Here is a 19,963-nt window from a genome sequence, read left to right on the forward strand (position 1 = left end):
CGTCCCTCTCTCAGCACCCCCTCCCCCCCCCCTCACTTTCTGGATCCCGGCGACCTTTGCACGCTCAGCCTGGGAACGCTCGGGGCGGCGTGGCTAAACTGCTTTTTTAGACACCCTCAGCTGAGAGAGCAAAAGACAGCTTTGGTTTGGGGGCGTGGGGGGGCTCAGAGATTTTAAATGGATCTTGATGGACCTTGAAAACAGAAAAGAGAAAACCGTTTTTCTCTGTTTTTCGCCAGCGGCCGCGGAGGACGGGAGGGAGGTGCTGGGTCGATCGGTAGAGCAGACGCTAGCTTGCGCTACGCTAAACAAGCTTCAGCCCCTATGAGCGTTTAATATCACTCAGGGTAAACACTGTTCCGGTTCAGGTCCATCTTGGTAATATCGTGTGACCACGATCGTCATGCACTGCATATTCAAAATGGCGTGACCACACTGAGGACAGCCAATCCAAGAGAAGAATCCTGCTTACATGCAAGTGGATGTGAATATTTCTCTACATACCCCCAAAAGGCAAACACCTTAAAGGTGCTACAAGACACTGAAAGACCCCCCGCTTCAAGAGATAGAAATTAAGACAGAAATGGAGAAAGGGAGAAGAAGGAGAGAAAGGAAAACACAGCGAGAGAAAGAAGAGAAAGATACAGCAAGAGAGAGACGTGAGGAAAAAACAGGAACAGGAAGCTAAAGGGACAAAGAGGAGAGAAAGAGGAGACAGAGAGAGGGAGGGAGGGGGAGAGAGAGGAGACAGAGAGAGGTAGGGAGGGAGAGAGAGAGAGGAGACAGAGAGAGGGAGGGAGGGAGGGAGGGAAAGAGATGAAACAGAGGGAGGGAGGGAGGGAGAGTGGGGGGGGGAGGCAGAGACGGGCTGATGCTGCTGGAAGCTGACAGATCGCTGCGTGTGCGCGTCTTGCTTCTCGCGCTTCATCAGAACACGGATGCCAGAGAGCACGGGGCCTCTGGCCCGCTTCGGGGGCATTTCTGCTGAGGGCGATTTCTGCCCGAGCGCCTGACTGTCAGAAGTCTCGCCCGCTTAGCGCCCAGCCAGCTAGCCCCAGATAATCTCTGCTCCTCCTCTTCCCGAATCACAGACAGATACAAGCCCACACCCCCTCGACCCCGTGCCCCGCGGACCAGCGAACGGAGCGGAAACCAGGTGGTTGGAGTGAGCCCCGGGTCGTTTAGGGATCGCTGCAGCGGGTGGGGTGGGGATGAGGGAGGGGGGGGGGATGATGTCACAGAGAGGAGCCGGCGAACCCGGGCTCCCCGTCACGCTCCCTCGCTCGCTGTCAGGTGTCGCAGGGCTACTGAGCGCGCTCGGAATCGCGCCGCCCCGCTGCGCGGGACCTGTCAGTTTATAGCCGAGCGAGGTCAGGCGTGTCGACGGCCGTGCTCCACGCTTACTGGACTGTTCGCAGTCTGCCCCTCCCCCTCTCGATACCCTGCGGCTCTGTGAGGCCTCCGAACCTCACCCCTCACACGCTCTAGTTCCAACTCTGTTGTGGAAGATGCAGGGATAGCGCTCAACAGCGACCCCTCTGGTTGATTAGGTGCCTGCAGTCTTTAACTTCTTAACTTTTAAGTCTGCAGGCGTATGTAATTCTGATGACACGTGCTGATCCGCAATCTCCAAAACTCACAGCATGTGTTGCCAGATTGGGTGGATTCCCGCCCAATTGGGCCACTTTTTATTTTATGGCACGAGGAAAAATGGCTTTGCGACGGGTTCCCCGTGTTCATATCTGGCAACACTGACTGACAGCTATGGAGGCAAACAGGATGTTGCATTCAAAATTTACAGAACAAAATGAAGAAGCAAATAAAGCTAACAAAATACAGAAGGTAGTCCGTGACCCATCTGTGTCATAAATGACAGTCATAAATCATAGTTCCTCCGCACACTGTCACTGCATCCAGTGTATGAGATTATAACATAACCCTAATGCATTTCTAATTACAGTCGAGTTTATGTAGCACAGCAAAATCCAGCGTTCCAGACGGTTCTCAGATCTTCCGTTGCTTTTTTTTTTTTTTCTTTCCCCCGGCAAATATTTTGGGCAGAATATTTTTAGGAGCGCAATTAATCAGGTCTGTGGGATACTTTTGGCTCGGCGCGCCGTTTTGAGATTCAACCCGCCGCTCCTCGCTTCGTTTTCAAGGCTTCGCAGCTGCGGGCGCGCTTTTCATTAGTGTCAATCACCCCCGAAAGCGTTCCGTCCGCCCCCCCCCAAACCCCCCCGCCGCGGTCGGCCTCGCTCGCTCACTCACGCGTTAGTCCCGCCTCGTCACCGTGACTGACAGGCCAGAGACGGGCCTCGATCTATTCGTCAGGCGTCAGTCAGCGGGGACGGTTTCGGGGGGAACAAACGCGCGTTCCCACGGCCCCTGTCAGGAACCTGTCGGAAATTCATTAAGCTTACGCGCCGTTTATCGCTCCTGGTTGTTTATTCGATGAGCCGTCGACCCCAAAACGAGACAGAGCCGTGGCAAATCTGCTCCTTCTTTTCAAATTTCATTGTTTCCAGAAAACGTAAGAATATTAAGCTTGACATATTAGTCAACCTCTTCCATCCCTCTGCTGAATTCTCCTGGAATCCTGTTTGCAAACACCAGCTATAAAAGGCCAAATCATACTTGGATGGTAAATTCCTCTTCATGTAAATTTTATCCCAGCATGCAGCACCAGCTCCATTTAAAAAACAAAACGAACCATGACAATACGCGAATGCGAAAATGCATGCACCAACAATGCAGGACTGGGCAGAGTATCGCAGTCCGCTTAAAGTACACTGGTGGGTGTGGCCTTGTAGGCCTGTGGGCGTGGCAGCACTGCACCTGGGATGCCGGCAGGCGAGATGGGTCCGGAGCGGGACTGGGCGGAGCCGGCCGGCGAAGCCGCGGGCGAGGGGGAGGGGCCGGTGCGCAGGCCAGCCACTGCCGGGGAGGCGTGGGGGGAGAAGGGCGACCGGGCGGGGTTGCTCTGCTCGCCCCCGCTGCCGCTGCTGGAGCCCGAGGCGCTGACGGCCGAGCTGAGCCCCGCCTCCGTCCCCGTCGGCAGGTCGTCGATGGAGCCCGACAGGTCCTGGAACGAAGAGGGGAAACAGGAAGTAAGGAGGGAGGGCTCAAGAAGTGATGAAGGAACAGGAAGTGAGTCAGGGGGCGCACAATAAAGCTACCTTAGACTGACAGGGCACAGCATCGAAACGCTGAACATTCTTCAGAGAAAACTGAAAGTGAAAGAGAAAGGAAAATAGTTTTAAGAAGCGAGGGAGAGGCACTCAATCGGCTAATTGGCTTTGGTGTTGGGGCTGACACAGCTGAGCCTGTGCCTGCCTGACCCAGGTGAATAGGCTTTGGAGTCACTGCTGATCCATGCCCCACAGCTGGAAAACCACAGAAGAGGAGACTGGAGATTCCAGGAGATATCTGACCCCATCCCAGGTAATTCCAGGAGATATCTGACCCCATCCCAGGTAATTCCATGAGATATCTGACCCCATCCCAGGTAATTCCATGAGATATCTGACCCCATCCCAGGTAATTCCATGAGATATCTGACCCTATCCCAGGTAATTCCAGGAGATATCTGACCCCATCCCAGGTAATTCCAGGTGATATCTGACCCCATCCCAGGTAATTCCAGGTGATATCTGACCCTATCCCAGGTAATTCCAGGTGATATCTGACCCTATCCCAGGTAATTCCAGGTGATATCTGACCCTATCCCAAGTTATTCCAGGAGATATCTGACCCTATCCCAGGTAATTCCAGGAGATATCTGACCCTATCCCAGGTAATATCAGACCCTATATCCCAGTTGACTCTAGGTGATATCTGACCCGACCCCTGGTTATTTTTGGGGTTCCTGCAGCAACGTTCCACTGGTCCGCTCTCCAAGGCATTTCATCTGCCCAGAGCTCAAGCCTCCCTCATCTGCATACGAACTTCATTAAGCATGCTCTTCATCCATCAGCATAAACATGTTTATTTAATTGCAAACGATCTGCCATTTGTCAACAGCAGGTAACACTGTCAGATTAGTGATGCATGGCCATTGGTGCGAACATCACGTGTAGCCATTCTCTCCAGAAGTAACCATTTGCTAGACATCTCTGCACTGACATATAGGGGGTCTGACTCCGAGAGACAAGGTTGCTCCGCACCTGCTGCGAGCAATATTACCTCCCGCCTCGCTCTTCACCTCCATCACTGAGCTGCGGAGATTAAAGTCGAGCCCAGCTGATTGGATCGGACGGTAAACAGCTGCCCAGCGCTGATCCAATCTAACGCTGACAGAGCTCATATAGCCCAACACTGATAAAGCCAAACACTGACGCAGCTCATACTTAGTAAAGCCCAACACTCGATTAGTTTGCATGGTTTATAAATTCCCCTTTAAAAACCCTCGAGTTACCCAGTGACGTGTGGAATGGCGCATGTGTGAGTGTGTGAGTGAGTGTGCGTGTGTGAGTGATGTGTGCGAGTGTGTGTATGTGTGTGTGTGTGTGTGTGTGTGATGTGCGTGCGTGCGTGTGTGTGTGCATGTGTGCATGTGCGCGTATGTGCGTGAGTGAGTGTGTATGTGCGTGTACGCGTGTGCGTGAGTGAGTGTGTGTGTGTGTGTGTGTGTGTGTGTGAGAGAGAGAGAGTGTGTGTGTGTGTGTGTGTGTGAGTGATGTGCGTGCGTGTGTGTGTGTGTGTGTGTGTGTGTGTGCATGTGTGAGTGATGTGTGAGTGTGTGTGCATGTGTGCGTGTACGCGTGTGCGTGAGTGAGTGTGTATGTGCGTGTACGCATGCGAGTGAGTGTGTACTGCACACGTGGCTGCGAGGCGGTGGGTGATGAGGAGAGGGCGCAGCGCGCACGTGCGCTGAGGGGCGCGTGCCTCTTAGGGGTGTTTACGGCGGAAAGCGCAGCCTGTACAGATTTTCGAGGAGCCGGTCCCGTTCCAAAGTGGCCCAAATCCAATCTGTCTGCCTCTCTGCTGCAAATTGCTCTGTGCATTCCGTCTCCAAATAGCTGTCAACTACTCCCAGCTGGCATCTCCTGTCACTTAATTTGCTTCTGAAGCATGTAATTGTCCTAATAAAGAAAATACTGAGGTGATAATATCCACTTGCTCCGAAATGCCCAGCCGCTGTACGTACTGACTCCTTGTTTGCACATCAATTCGCCGGCGGCTGTTGGCCACATTTTGTCTCTCCGGGTTCCACTGGACTCCTGTTCGGACGCTGTCACACTGCCACCCCACAAACATAAAACTCAGTCCAAGTGGTAACCAAAGCCCTTTAGTGACAATAAAATCCATTTTAGTGACAATAAAATCCATCCAAACCTTCATTCGGTACCTGCCCTCAAGCTCCACTGTCTACCACCTGCAGCCATCTACAACCATTTTTCATCCATACCGGCCAAAGTTTACCTGGGCACACACAAAATAGCCACACTTTGCATCTGCAGAAATAAACATGAAATACCCTGGTCACCCTGTAGGGGGCACCTGCCTGCAATCACGGGTACCAACTCGGTAACCCATCAGAATCTCGTGGCTGCTGTTTTTCTGACAAATACATTTCAGGAAGTGACATGGAAAGCACAGTCCAGATGTCACATACGAATCTGACGAACTCAACCTGCAAAGACTGCAAATTGAGACGAAACACACAGACAGCACAGGACTCAAGCTAACACAGTGTTACAAAAGTCTTCTGTACACCCTTTGACAGAGAGCTGATACACTGATATACCTGTCTGCTCAACATCCTTCCACAGAGAAGTGACACACTGATATACCTGTCTTCTCAACGCCCTTCCACAGAGAGGTGACACACTGATTTAAGTCTTCTCTAAACCCTGCCACACAGAGCTGAAGGTTTTAAACAGGGAATATGGGGTGGCAGGGGGATTCACGGGCACTACACTACATTCCAAAGCTCCGCTGGCAGCCTTGGACCTTAAAATCGCTAAATACACTCATGATTGAAAGAGCAGTAACGTCACAGAGCGGGATAAATTATTCAGCACGGTAAATAAAATGATAGCAGGTATAATTAAGGATAATAACAGTCTTGCGTGCCCGTTGGGCGGTGATTTCTCAGCTTTCTACGCTCCCTGCATGCTTAGGCCAGTGGAGAGAGGAGCGAAGGCTGCCAAGACACTCAAGACAGGTCTGTTTTTTCAGCCGTCAAATTTGGGAAGACGGGCGGGGGGGGGGTGGGCGGTCCAAACGAGCGGGACCACCTGCGCGGCCCGTTCGCCGAACCGCTCCCCGCGAATCACACGTCCACGCTTCACCGAACCCTCCAGCTCCAAAAACAATCGCCCATACGGCGGGGGGTGACGGGGGGGGTGGCTGGGGCAGGTCGGGCGGTGGGATTACGGGCGGAGGGAGCGGTCGCCGGCTCAGAGCCGCGGGAGAGACGAACGCGACCGCCCTCCACTCTGAAGGAGAGGATCAGCGCCGCGTTCCTGAAGAGCAGCGAGGACGAGGACCTAGGGGGAGAGCACTTAGCAGGGGGGGCCGCTCACAGAGGGGCTACTCATCGCTCTTACGGGTCAGCGTGTCTGGTGGGGGGGGGGAGGGAGGGGGGGGGGGTGTTAGGGTGGCTGCCTCCTTTACTGCACTGTGTTTGTTCATCAGCACTCCACTAAATACACCCGCGCTAAACAGATTCTATACTGTACGGCCAAAACACTTTATTACCAAAACAGAAGCAGCTTAATTATCAGGGGGTTTCAGGGCTGAGCAGGCTGGACAGATAATTCTTCCTGCCAGCTTTTAAACATTTTCCCCCCGCAGTACATTTTTCATTAACCACACAGCTTACTTATTTATTTCCAAGGCATAAAAGAACCACTTAAACCGCAGACTTATTTGCTCCACTTCTTTTTAATTTATTAATGCATTTCTTTATTCTCTCTCTGCGCCACAAGCCACCTCCCCAGCCCGTCAGGAGAAAATGGAAAGCTAATTTAAAAATATAAATAAATAAGTGGGGGGGAAAAAAAAAAAAATCCTCATTTGTAATTCAGGTGCCTGTTCGGCTTAACCTCTCCCTCAGAAATGAGAGCAGAGTCCCTCTCATCCCAAATCCGGGCATTAGCCTTAGCCTCAGCGCGTCTCCCTGGCCGGCTACAGAAGCAGGAGCGGTAGCGTAGCTTAGTTACTGGGAAATTAGCGCAGAGCTTTAGGGAAAAAAGAACTGTAATAATCTGCCCTGAGGACGGACGGAGGTACACAACTCACTGACCAAAAACTCAAGTCCTCTACTTCCCCTTCTCTCTCTCTCTCTCTCTAGCTTACCCCTTCGTAAGCCCTGCTGTGTCTAGTGCGTCCCTGTTTCTCTGTGAGGTCACGAGCTTCAGATCTGTTCCGGCGTCCTCTCCCTGACCCGGTCCTCCGCGGCGTGCGCGTACGGCGCGCGCGTTTGAGCCTGTTTTTACGTGGTCTATGGTTTGAGCTCAGCACGGCAGACTGTCACCCCTTTCCGCGCGCTCGGGCTCGCAGACGCTGTTCGTCGGGATGACCGCGGTCACGCCGTTTAACGGAGGACAAGAACAAGGAGGGGAAACAGAAGAGAGAGAGGAGGTCAGGAGGAGACGAGAGACGAGCGCAGAGAGACGAGGGTGTACGAGAGACGAGGAGGGAGCGAGCAGGAGAGGAGAGACGAGAGAGAGAGGGAGAGAGAGGGAGCGGAGAGGAGGGGAGAGAGGAGGCAGGGGAGAGGGAGATGAGACGAGATCGAGAGAGCGGGGAGTAGAGAGGGGAGTGGAGGGATGAGAGAGGAGAGAGCGTAGAAGGAGAGGGAGGAGAGAGAGGGAGAAGGAGGGAGGAGAGAAGGAGAGGAGAGAGAGAGGAGAGAGAGAGAGGAGAGAGGAGAGAGGGAGAGAGGGAGAGGGAGAGAGAGAGAGGAGAGGAGGGGAGAGGGAGAGGGGAGAGAGAGAGAGAGAGAGGAGGGAGGGAGAGAGGGAGAGGGAGAGGGAGAGAGAGAGAGAGGGAGAGAGAGGGAGGGAGAGGGAGAGGGAGAGAGAGAGAGAGAGGAGAGAGAGAGGGGAGAGAGAGAGAGAGAGTGGAGAGGTGGTGCGGAATCTTGATGCGTTTCATGCCAACCTCTGGAGGGAGGACGCGACCCGTTACCGTTTACCGAGGAGAAAGGGCGGAGAGACGGAGGGAGAAGAGCGCGCGCGAACGAGGCGTTTGAAGATCAGACGCCGCAGTCACAACGGCACGTTTCAGACGAGCCGGGAACAAAGCGTCCCCCCCCCCGCCGCCCCGCCCCCGTTTCTCCGCAGACCTTTTATTTGCGGAATATTCTCCCTGCGCTCCTTCACGAGACTCACGGACCCAAATCCCCCCCCCCAGCCCCCTTTCCCAATTTGAACTAAGGCCGAGGCCGCTGTCAGAACTGCAGGGTTTCAAAAACGAACAGGCGCGTGATTCGATTGGTGGAACGCGAACTCATCCACAGTCTCTGCGCTTCGCGGGGGAGCCGCCCGTCAAAGCGGCTGCCACGGCGATCAGTCAGGACCCGCGGATCGATGCGGCGTTGGTGAAAACTACAACACTGTGACCTGCATATCATAATAAATATATTTAGCTCTGTGAAAATCCATATCTCCCTCACATTTTTGCCGTTTCCAGCATAGTGATGCCATTGCACGGCTTTTGGTTGCTGATGTATGCATTGGTAATAAATATTAGGGCTGTCAACAACTCACAAAATTAGTCGGTGTTCATTTTGGCAGTATCTAGTGGTCACAACTTGTTAACTTCAGTTACAAAACACCAGCTATGTTTATCATAACATTATTTAAGTCAGTTGCCCTTATATGAGGCTTATGAAAGATTTAAACTCCAAATATTGAAAAATCCATCCATTATCTATACCCGTTTATCCTGGGCAGGGTCGTAGGGGGGGTTGCTGGAGCCTATTCCAGAATGCATTGGGTGAAAGGCAAGAACACCCTGGACAGTCCGCCAATCTATCGCAAGGCACACACACCGTGGGCAATTTAGAGTCTCCAATTAGCCTACCTGCATGTCTTTGGACTGTAGGAGGAAAGCAGAGTACCTGGAGGAAACCCACGCGGACAATTCGTATTTGGTTAAACTGCACATTCTTAACTTTTATTAAAGGGTATCTTAATACATTTTGTTTTCACCATGCAGAAATAACAGCATTTTTTATACATAAAAAAAACATTTCAGGCATCATAATGTTTGGGACAAATGGCTCCACAGGTGTTTGGGATTCATCAGGTGTGTTCAATTGCTTCTTTAGTGCAAGTATGAGAGCTTCCTGTATCTAGACATGATTCTAGGCTTTCGATTGCCTTCAGAGTCCAAATTATTGGTGTTTGTCAGAATAAAAATCACTGTTGTGCAAATGAAAAACAAGGAAGCCATTATGAGTTTGAGAAATATTTTTAAAAAACAGTCTGTAGCTTATCAAGCCCTGTTAAAGACTGGAAAGCCACATCCCACCCTGTATAACTGCATGTCAGGTTGGGGTCCATCTGAAATCAGGGTTTTTGAACAGGGCAGCTTTCTGAGTGAGAAGCATAGAATGAAATGAAACCCCAGCACCTACCCCTACACAAAAACTTAAATGCACCTTTAATGCAATGTTTAATGCATCGTTTGATACAATGACGGATGCATTTATTCATTAGCGGTGAAACAAAGCAATTTCAGCTGAGCTGGGTAGTCACAAGTTGCTGACTTTTCTGCAGATGCTGTGCCTCCCTCAATCTCCCCTCCAAACTTCAGCCCCTGGATCTTTTACCAAGCACTTTTCCTGATTAGTAGCTTTTGGCTTTGAAGTCGACACATACACCTTCTTTACTACATTTCATTATGTTTTTTACTTCCGAGAGCACAAAAGGGAAGCGGTGTTTTTTGCTAACAGCTGTCAACTACACACAGGTTACCTTTTTCCCGCTTGCGAACGTTAATGAGATCACACTCACCGAAAGATCATACTCACAGAAAAGATGTAGGCTATGTTGGGAGGCCAACATTTAAAAAAAAAAAAAAAAAAAAAACGTAGTAATGAGATTCTGCTTATGCTGGTTTGATTACTGGGCATTAACTTTATAGCTACAGCATGAAACTGGCCTGTTTTTACGTTTTCGTAAATGGGGTGTCTTATGTAAGGTAAGTAAGAAATAATGAGAGTAAGCATTCCCGTAAAGCCAATTAAAATTTAAATGCCAAACATTCAGAGCTCTACTTAACTCCATTCACAAACCGTTCATACCTATGTGGTTCAACTGCACATCTGTATACACACACGCACATGCACACACAGAAAAGATTGCAATATTTTGTTTACAACTGCAAATAATAATACCTACAATAGCTTTGCCTCATCTATTTGTTTTGACTTCCCTGAATGTCTTTCCTATTACTGTAAATGACACCTGTTAAGTAACTATATAATGAAATGTTACTTCAAGCAGGATGCAAGCTAATCAGATAATACCACGGCAGACCTATAATTTAAAACCTAGACTCTTTAATACAGCATGTCTTGAAATGATTCTAGTCTACTGTTGGATTCATTCTTCATACACAGTGGCTTGAACCAGGTGATGAACTTCCCATCTCCTGAGTCAAGCCAGGGACAAAGAAACAGGCATTCTGTAACACTCCTGTCACGCTAACAACAGCCTTTTTCCACCGAAAAAAACAGACAAACATACAAACAAAAAACAAAAAAACACAGCCATCTTTAAATCTATCTCCGTGTCTATTTTTTGTGTGATTTTGCTTTCTTCATCTGATCTACTTTGCTATTCGTGTTCCCGGGCGTGCGTTCTGAAAACCTGTCAGAAATCATCGCTGACAAACAAGCGGTGACACTTTAGCCTTGAACACTCAACCAAGCAGCAAAGAGAAACTTTCTCAAAGAACAAACTCCGGGTGCAGCATACACTAAAAAAAACAATGAAAGCAATTCAAACATGGTAAATTTTAACAAATATCATGCAGTAATTAAAATAAATAAATAAATAGTCACATGCTTTTTAAAAAATCCACCCTGACTAGACCGTGCGAATGTATTCCATCAGAATGATTAGATGCCTGGTCTATTTATATATTCCTTTGGGCAAAATACTGCCTTATAATACTTCACCTTATTTCACCAGAAGTTTGTTTCAAACCAAGAGCCTGAGGATGTAGCCAAATGCCAAATCGACACACACACACACACACAAACACACACACAGACCATAATAAACAAAAAAAAGCTGACCAGGAGAGGGCACCCTAAGCTGTAGCACAGGAACAGGCGCCACTCATCTGTCATACGTGGGGTATTGATAGGAACATTTTACCTCACCAGAAGAACACCCCTCAACACACGTGCACTTATATCTCCCCCGACACTGAGAATGGAAAATGAATGCACGCACGCATGCACACACGCACACACACATGCACGCACACACACACGCACGCACGCATGCACATACGCACACACACACGCATACATGCATGCACGTACGCACATACACGCGCACGCACACGCACACCATTCCAGCTACAAGTGTTGTAATCTGTACATGAAGACATTACTTCCAAGAGTCTTGATTTTGATCCCGTTTCAAAATCTGCTGGAATAAAACAGTGTGACGGAGAAAATCCATCTCTCATCTCTGCCTCTCATGCTGTTTCTCTCTCCCTCCCTGTCTTCCTCTCTCCCTCCTCCTCCCTCCCTCTCTCCCCCGCGTGGCTCACGAATGCATTTCTCTGTGGAGCGGGCTGGAAGATGCAGGTTTCCTTTGTTCTGAGAGGAAAATGTGCCCTGATTTTACGCCCTCAACCTGAAATGGTGCCCTGACAATTACACCCTCATCCCCGCAGCTTAGCCCGGCGCAGCTACTGCTACTTTCAGAAGCCGCACTCCTCCAAAATGCAGGAAATCCGCCCTCTGAATCCGAGCATGCCACCGCTCTTGGGAGAGAGGAGGTAATGCGTGGCAGCCTTAGCAGAACAGTATGTTCGCACAAACAGAGGGAGAGTGAGCTACAGAAAAACACAAAATAAATACCATTTATGCTGTGCTAAATTGTCACTGATTTGAAAAAACACTGCTTTCACCAGTCACCCTCCAAATGCAAGCGACAACTATGATAATAATAATAATAATAATAATAATATCAATACAGGTATGCAAATCCAATTGAAGCAAGGTGAAAAATGAAAAAGTGCTTCCAAAATGTCTTTTTCTCTCAGTCGGAGTCACAACACACAGCTCAGTACAGTCACAGTGAAGCTGTGTAACACCCTCTCTTTGTGAGCAAAGTTTGCAAAATGGCCTTTAAAAAAAGTACATAACACCCACTCTTTAAGATATGGTGATAAAGTCTCATAACATCCTGTCTTTGCGAGAACACAGTAAAGTCTCGTAACATCCTCTCTTTACAAGAGCACAGTAAAGTCTCATAACATCCTCTCTTTACAAGAGCACAGTAAAGTCTCATAACATCCTGTCTTTAACAGAGCACAGTAAAGTCTCATAACATCCTCTCTTTACAAGAGCACAGTAAAGTCTCATAACATCCTCTCTTTAAAAGAGCACAGTAAAGTCTCATAACATCCTCTCTTTATGAGCACAGTAAAGTCTCATAACATCCTCTCTTTACAAGAGCACAGTAAAGTCTCATAACATCCTCTCTTTACAAGAGCACAGTAGTCTCATAACATCTCTCCAACAGAGCACAGTAAAGTCTCATAACATCCTCTCTTTACAAGAGCACAGTAAAGTCTCATAACATCCTCTCTTTACAAGAGCACAGTAAAGTCTCATAACATCCTCTCTTTACAAGAGCACAGTAAAGTCTCATAACATCCTCTCTTTACAAGAGCACAGTAAAGTCTCATAACATCCTGTCTTTAACAGAGCACAGTAAAGTCTCATAACATCCTCTCTTTACAAGAGCACAGTAAAGTCTCATAACATCCTGTCTTTAACAGAGCACAGTAAAGTCTCATAACATCCTCTCTTTACAAGAGCACAGTAAAGTCTCATAACATCCTATCTCTAACAAAGCAGAGTGAAGTCTCATAACATCCTCTCTTTACAAGAGCACAGTAAAGTTTCATAACATCCTCTCTTTAACAGAGCACAGCAAAGTCTCATACCATCCTCTCTCCAACAGAGCACAGTAAAGTCTCATAACATCCTCTCTTTAACAGAGCACAGTAAAGTCTCATAACATCCTCTCTTTACAAGAGCACAGTAAAGTTTCATAACATCCTCTCTCAAACAGAGCACAGTAAAGTCTCATAAGATCCTCTCTTTACAAGAGCACAGTAAAGTCTCATAAGATCCTCTCTTTACAAGAGCACAGTAAAGTCTCATAACACCCTCTTTTTAACAGAGCACAGTAAAGTCTCATAAGATCCTCTCTTTACAAGATCACAGTAAAGTCTCATAACATCCTCTTTTTAACAGAGCACAGTAAAGTCTCATAACATCCTCTCTTTACAAGATCACAGTAGTCTCATAACATCCTCTCTTCAACAGAGCACAGTAAAGTCTCATAACATCCTCTCTTTACAAGAGCACAGTAAAGTCTCATAACATCCTCTCTTCAACAGAGCACAGCAAAGTCTCATACCATCCTCTCTTTACAAGAGCACAGTAAAGTCTCATAACATCCTCTCTTCAACAGAGCACAGCAAAGTCTCATACCATCCTCTCTTTACAAGAGCACAGTAAAGTCTCATAACATCCTCTCTTTACAAGAGCACAGTAAAGTCTCATAACATCCTCTCTTTAACAGAGCACAGTAAAGACTCGTAACATCCTCTCTTTACAAGAGCACAGTAAACTCTCATAACATCCTCTCTTCACAAGAGCACAGTAAAGTCTCATAACATCCTCTCTTTACAAGAGCACAGTAAAGTCTCATAACATCCACTCTTTAACAGAGCACAGTAAAGTCTCATAACATCCTCTCTCCAACAGAGCACAGTAAAGTCTCATAACATCCTCTCTTTACAAGAGCACAGTAAAGTCTCATAACATACTCTCTTTAACAGAGCACAGTAAAGACTCATAACATCCTCTCTTTACAAGAGCACAGTAAACTCTCATAACATCCTCTCTTCACAAGAGCACAGTAAAGTCTCATAACATCCTCTCTTTACAAGAGCACAGTAAAGTCTCATAACATCCACTCTTTAACAGAGCACAGTGAAGTCTCATAACATCCTCTCTTTACAAGAGCACAGTAAAGTCTCATACTATCCTTTCTTTATGAGAGCACAGCAAAGCCTCATAACATCCTCTCTTTAACAGAACACAGTAAAGTCTCATAACATCCTCTCTTTAACAGAGCACAGTAAAGTCTCATAACATCCACTCTTTACAAGAGCACAGTAAAGCCTCATAACATCCTCTCTTTACAAGAGCACAGCAAAGTCTCATAACATCCTCTCTTTACAAAAGCACAGTAAAGTCTCATAACATCCTCTCTTTGTGAGAGCACAGTAAAGTCTCATAACATCCTCTCTTTACAAGAGCACAGTAAAGCCTCATAACATCCTCTCTTTATGAGAGCACAGCAAAGTCTCATAACATCCCCTCTTTACGAGGGTACAGTAAAGTCTCTCTGTATGTGACACAGGTCACATAACAACCACTTTGCACAAGAACACAGCGAAAGTCACGTAACATCCTTTCGCCTCAGGAGAGTGCGACAAAATCACAGGGGAAGGAGGTCACGGTCCATCCTGATGGGACAGATCTCTGGGGTCCAGGCAGACCCTGTGATGGCCCTTTGAAAAGGCCTTTTCTGAAGAATAACTGAATCAGTAGAATAAAAAGCGTGCACGTGCCCTACCACGGCAGGGCGACCCACTTCCGTTATTAATTTTCCTTGCAGCCTGAGAGAAGTTTTTAATATGCAGAGTCTTGGAAGTGCCCAAGGACAAGCTTCTTAAAAAGCCATTCATTCTGAATTTAGAGTCTCTCTGTAGCACAGACTAATGATGAATTAGATTAATATAGCCACCAATATAATAAAGCATGTCCCAGGTTCTCATACGCAGGGAGTTTGTCCCATGCACATACGGAATACACTTAGCGCATGCACATGCTGACAATCTCGCATACGTACATCCACTTACACACAGACACTCACACACACACACACACACACACACACACACACACGCACGCACACACACACACACACACACAAAGATACACACATACAGGCACACACAGTCATTCTCCTGCCTTTACAAAATCCTTAACTGTGGAAAATATAACAGCTTCGGGATAAAATATGAAAACTACTGAATGTTTAAAAACAACAGCTATGAACAGAGCGAGCGCTGCTTTGAACAGAGAGAGCGTGCTCTGAAGGGAGTGAGAGCGAGGGAGAGGGAGTTTAGCTCACAAATTCAAGCCCTCGCTTTTAAATCTTTCATTTCTTTTTGGTTAAGAGCTTCTGGGTGCCAAAGACATTACTGAATTATAAAACATGTTCCTTCTCGGAGCAAGAGCCGCCTGAATATGGTTGTGCTGTAATATCACAAAATGTAAATAATGTATGCTTATGGCCTAACCGTAATATTACAATAATGTATTCATATGGCTTAAAAGTAATATCACAATAACGTACTCATATGGCCTAACAGTAATATCACAATAATGCATTCAAATGACCTACAGTAATACGACAATAATGTACTCATATGACCTAACAGTAACATCACAATAATGTATTCATATGACCTACAGTGGCAGTAATATCAAAACAACGCATTACTACATCCTACAGGGACAGGAACGTGGACTCAAGGAGCTGGGTACTTCATAATCGATTCAGAAAAATTTCTATTCGACCACGTTCTTTTTTTCTTCCCCAAAGGTTTCCGTCATATCTGTATCCCTGCCAAGGCAGCAAAACGGAGGGCAGCTTATTCAGTGCACGTGGGCTTTTCATTCGGCCCACCTCTCTGCCTTTGACATCTGTGATGTCCGGCGGAGGAAGCCTCCAAAAATAGCGCAGACTCAGGCATGTTTTTCTCCACGGGAATCTGCTGTAAAACCCGAGAACAGGTCTATACCTCTGGCGTCGGACTGGATTTCAATGATGTACGGTATGCCGTGTGGTACTGTTGCAGTTGCGCTCAGAAAATCAGTATGGCTTCAGAAAAAAAAAAACCTCTGAGAAACTGATACATGTTGAAAAATTTTACAGAGCTTTCTTCACCTTTGCATGTAACTGCTGTAGTTTGTCTCGTTGTCTTAAACTGTGATGTATATTGGTTATTTGTGTACATTAACAAATATACCTACTCTGCATTTATATGGAATACAAAAATATGTTTATTTCTCGAGTACATGTTAACAAATTGTATGATTACTTGTTTAGAGAGGCAAAAATGGACTTGTCACATCCCCAATGACCTAACTGTAATATCACCATAATGTATTCATTTTGGCATATCAGTACTGCTGCTGAGTGATGCATTCGGGGAATAGTTTGGCAAGCGTATCTGGGAGAAGAGAGGAAGAACAGATAAGGGGGAGGAGGGTGTAATGGGGAGAGGAGGAGGGAGTGTGATGGGGGGAGGGGGGGGTGACAGAAAGCACTAGAGAATTTTGGGAGCTCTCCAACACTTTCATTATCTTTGATGTAGATTATCAAAAAAAAAAAAAAAAACATAATTAAGCCCATATAATTATCCTCCCCCGTCTCTCCTTTTCCTGACTAATCAATGAGCTGGAGAGGCGGGTGCCATGTCTGGCTCTTCACGGGTCCGCTCCTTCGCCAGTCTCGGGGATGGCACCACGCCAGGCGCCACTTCTGGGCGGTGAGTCAGGCTGCTGATCGCTAAACTTGACCCCCCCCCCGCCCCCCCCCCAGCCCCACTTTACTGTACGCCCGCCGCTCATTTGAGCGTCAAGTGTCACTTCCTGCCGGCGCGCGTCCCCAGCCGAACGAGGCTTCAGACAGCTTCCCCGCCCTCGGTTACCTCGCGTCTCTAACCGAGCCCGTGCTGCTTCTGGTGGAAAAAAGGCCCTCGAGACGAGGGGAAAAAAGGATTTCGCTTCCTGCTGACACACGGAACGGCGAAGTGCCAGTGACTGCGACAGGCGCGCTTTCCCGAATACCCTCACGCAAACGGCCACGCTGTGTTAAATATGGGAGCCTCCATACTAAAACCGCCAAAGTATAACAACTGTTACCCTTTCACGCTGCAGTGCTACAACCAGGCTGGCTCATTTTACTTATTTTCTATTGTAATGCTGGAACCAGCTGGGCTCATTAGACTTCTTTTCTATTGTACAGCTGGAAACAGGCTGGCTCAGTAGACTTCTTTTCTATTGTACAGCTGGAACCAGCCGGGCTCATTAGACTTCTTTTCTATTGTACAGCTGGAACCAGACTGGCTCAGTAGACTTCTTTTCTATTGTACAGCTGGAACCAGCCGGGCTCATTAGACTTCTTTTCTATTGTACAGCTGGAACCAGACTGGCTCAGTAGACTTCTTCTCTGTTGTAAAGCTGGAACCAGGCTGGCTCATTTTACTTCTTTTCTATTGTACAGCTGGATACAGGCTGGCTTATTAGACTTCTTTTCTATTGTAAAGCTGGACACCACGGAACGGCGAGATTGCCATGACGCGGACAGGCTGGCTTCATGAATTCCTCATGTCAGCTGGACCAGCTGGTCATGATGGACTCTCTCTATTACTAACACGCTCAAGACCTAGTAAACAACGCTGTGTACCTTTCACGTTGCAGCTGACACCAGGCTGGCTCAGTAGACTTCTTCTCTATTGTACAGCTGGAACCAGGCTGGCTCAGTAGACTTCTTTTCTATTGTAAAGCTGGAACCAGGCTGGCTCAGTAGACTTCTTTTCTATTGTAAAACTGGAATCAGGCTGGCTCAGTAGACTTCTTTCCTGTTGTACTGCTGGAACCAGGGTGGGTCATTGGGTGAGATATGGATTCCCACAGCACTGCTGCTGTCGAGCAGGCTACTATGCGCAACAGACAGGTGAATGGGTGAAAGGGTGAATGGGCGAGTATCTTGGTGCATTTTGCACTGTGACCAAACTTTCCCAGAAAGGGAGAGATTAACAAAAATGAGATTAGCGGGTCACTCTGGGTTCATCAGGAATTTCAGTGCCTGCAAAACCCCCCCCCCCTCAGCCATTGATTACAGCAGCAGAAAAAGGATAAGTGTGTAGTTCCAGCCCTGATCAGGTTTAATGATTCTCTCCCTCTCTTGCTCTCACTCTCTCTTTTTCTCTTTCTCTCACTCAGCTGTAGCCTTTAAAAGCTCTGCGTGTGTTCTGTCCTTTGTCTTACAGGACTATTGTTACATGCAAGCAGTTACCTCCTTAAACTCAGACAGCCACGGATGGTGGAATGGTGGAAACACACACACACACGTGCACGCATCTGTTGTGATGGCACACTGACATGGACAATTCAAATGAAAATACTCAATTTCCTCTTCCTAAGCCATGCCCCCCCTACCACCACACACACACACACACACACTGGGCTGGCTTCCAGGGCTGATTGGGGGGGGGGGGGTTCCACACTAAATGACTTGTGTCTCCTGAGATTCTGACACAAATGCAATTAAGCCTCCTGACACCCTGTCATTAACCTCTCTGAGATGAGCAGAGGAACCCCCCCCCCCACCCCCCCTCACCACCCCCCCAATCCCCCCACCCTGTTCAGATATCTGTGCTATTACTCCTTTCCTGAACCTTGATTTGAGGTCCGTACTTAACCCATTTTATTCTCCTTCGGAACTTTGGTTAACATCTTCTAATCAGTTGCAGATTCTGTCGGAGAGGAAAGGGCCCCTGCTTTTACACATCCGTTTAACCGCACTCACCTTAGGACAATGGGTGCTAGCTACGTTTTCAAAAGGCACGTAGGACTCTGAATGGAAATCTGACATTGAAAAACATCTTCAAATATTTTCAACAGCACGCAAGCTGAAGCACTGTATGTCACCTAGTGAACAAGGAGCGTAAAATGGAGGATGGATTTGAACCTATCAATGGATTTGAACCCGGCGAAGGGCAGACATGTTCAGGGAAGAGGTGCAGTGACAGGTAGGCTTCACAACACTCCCGCTGAGAGGATATTTTAACATCTCTAATGTGATCTTAACCTCCACAGTACAGGATCAACACCTAACAGGTGCCTGGGCAAATGGCGTGAAATAGGAGAATAAGCCATAAAAGTCTGGCTGGCTCACAACCCACTATAGTTCGGCTCCATTCAAATCCCATTATAACTCTACCACACTCCCATTCTGCTATGGCTCTATCACACTCATGTTCTGTTATAACTCTCTCACACTCATACAGGGTTGGGTATCATTTGAATTGTATCAATTCCGAATCTGACGCCGATTTCACTTATCAAATCCGGCTCTTATTCAACCCGGTTATGATGCTGACATTTTTTGAGGTAGAAACCAAAATGTTTCAAAAGCAAAAAAAAAGACCTTAATTCTTAACAGATTTAGGCTGCGACAAAATGAAAATTATCAATAATGCCATAAGGTGTCCTTTCCTCAATTTTCCTAAAAATAGAGCAAAATGAAGAAAAATAATGGAGTTGCCCCATACCTCAGCCAATGGTGCAACAGTAATCAAACCAATCGCGTAAGAACAGCCAATCAACAGCCAATGACGTAAGCGTACTCCGTCCTCACGATGCAAACTCAACTTTTGTCTACTTCAGCAAGAAAGTCTGAGGCCTCTAGGCTATTTCTTGATTCTATTGCACTCTCATCCCTCTTCTCTCTGTTTCTCTCTCTCACTATTATTTTCCATCCCCTTGCTCTGTCTAATTACGCAGAACAAGCTGTGATGCGTTGAGCCCACAAGTTAAATTTGAACAGGGAGAGGAGACAGATAAAAATGAGATGGGGTAAGGGAGGGAAGGTTAAAATTAACGAGA

At 47.4% G+C, this 19,963-nt stretch overlaps 1 protein-coding gene across 6 annotated transcripts in view; it reads right to left on the reverse strand.

The window, feature by feature from the left end:
- LOC135252477 (AT-rich interactive domain-containing protein 1B-like) overlaps nt 1-19,963 on the reverse strand; it is a 118,159-nt gene that overhangs the window by 39,038 nt on the left and 59,158 nt on the right. For 3 of the 6 annotated variants that reach the window (XM_064330583.1, XM_064330592.1, XM_064330573.1), the window contains exons 5-6: nt 3,177-3,227; nt 2,836-3,082 (exon numbers count right to left, since the gene is read on the reverse strand). In XM_064330583.1, the coding sequence (XP_064186653.1) occupies nt 2,836-3,082; nt 3,177-3,227 (298 nt within the window). The remainder of the gene's footprint in view (nt 1-2,835; nt 3,083-3,176; nt 3,228-19,963) is intronic. The other 3 variants (XM_064330620.1, XM_064330609.1, XM_064330600.1) reach the window with 1 other exon arrangement.

The sequence above is a fragment of the Anguilla rostrata genome, chromosome 1 (assembly GCF_018555375.3).
Source record: "Anguilla rostrata isolate EN2019 chromosome 1, ASM1855537v3, whole genome shotgun sequence".
NCBI lineage: Eukaryota > Metazoa > Chordata > Actinopteri > Anguilliformes > Anguillidae > Anguilla > Anguilla rostrata.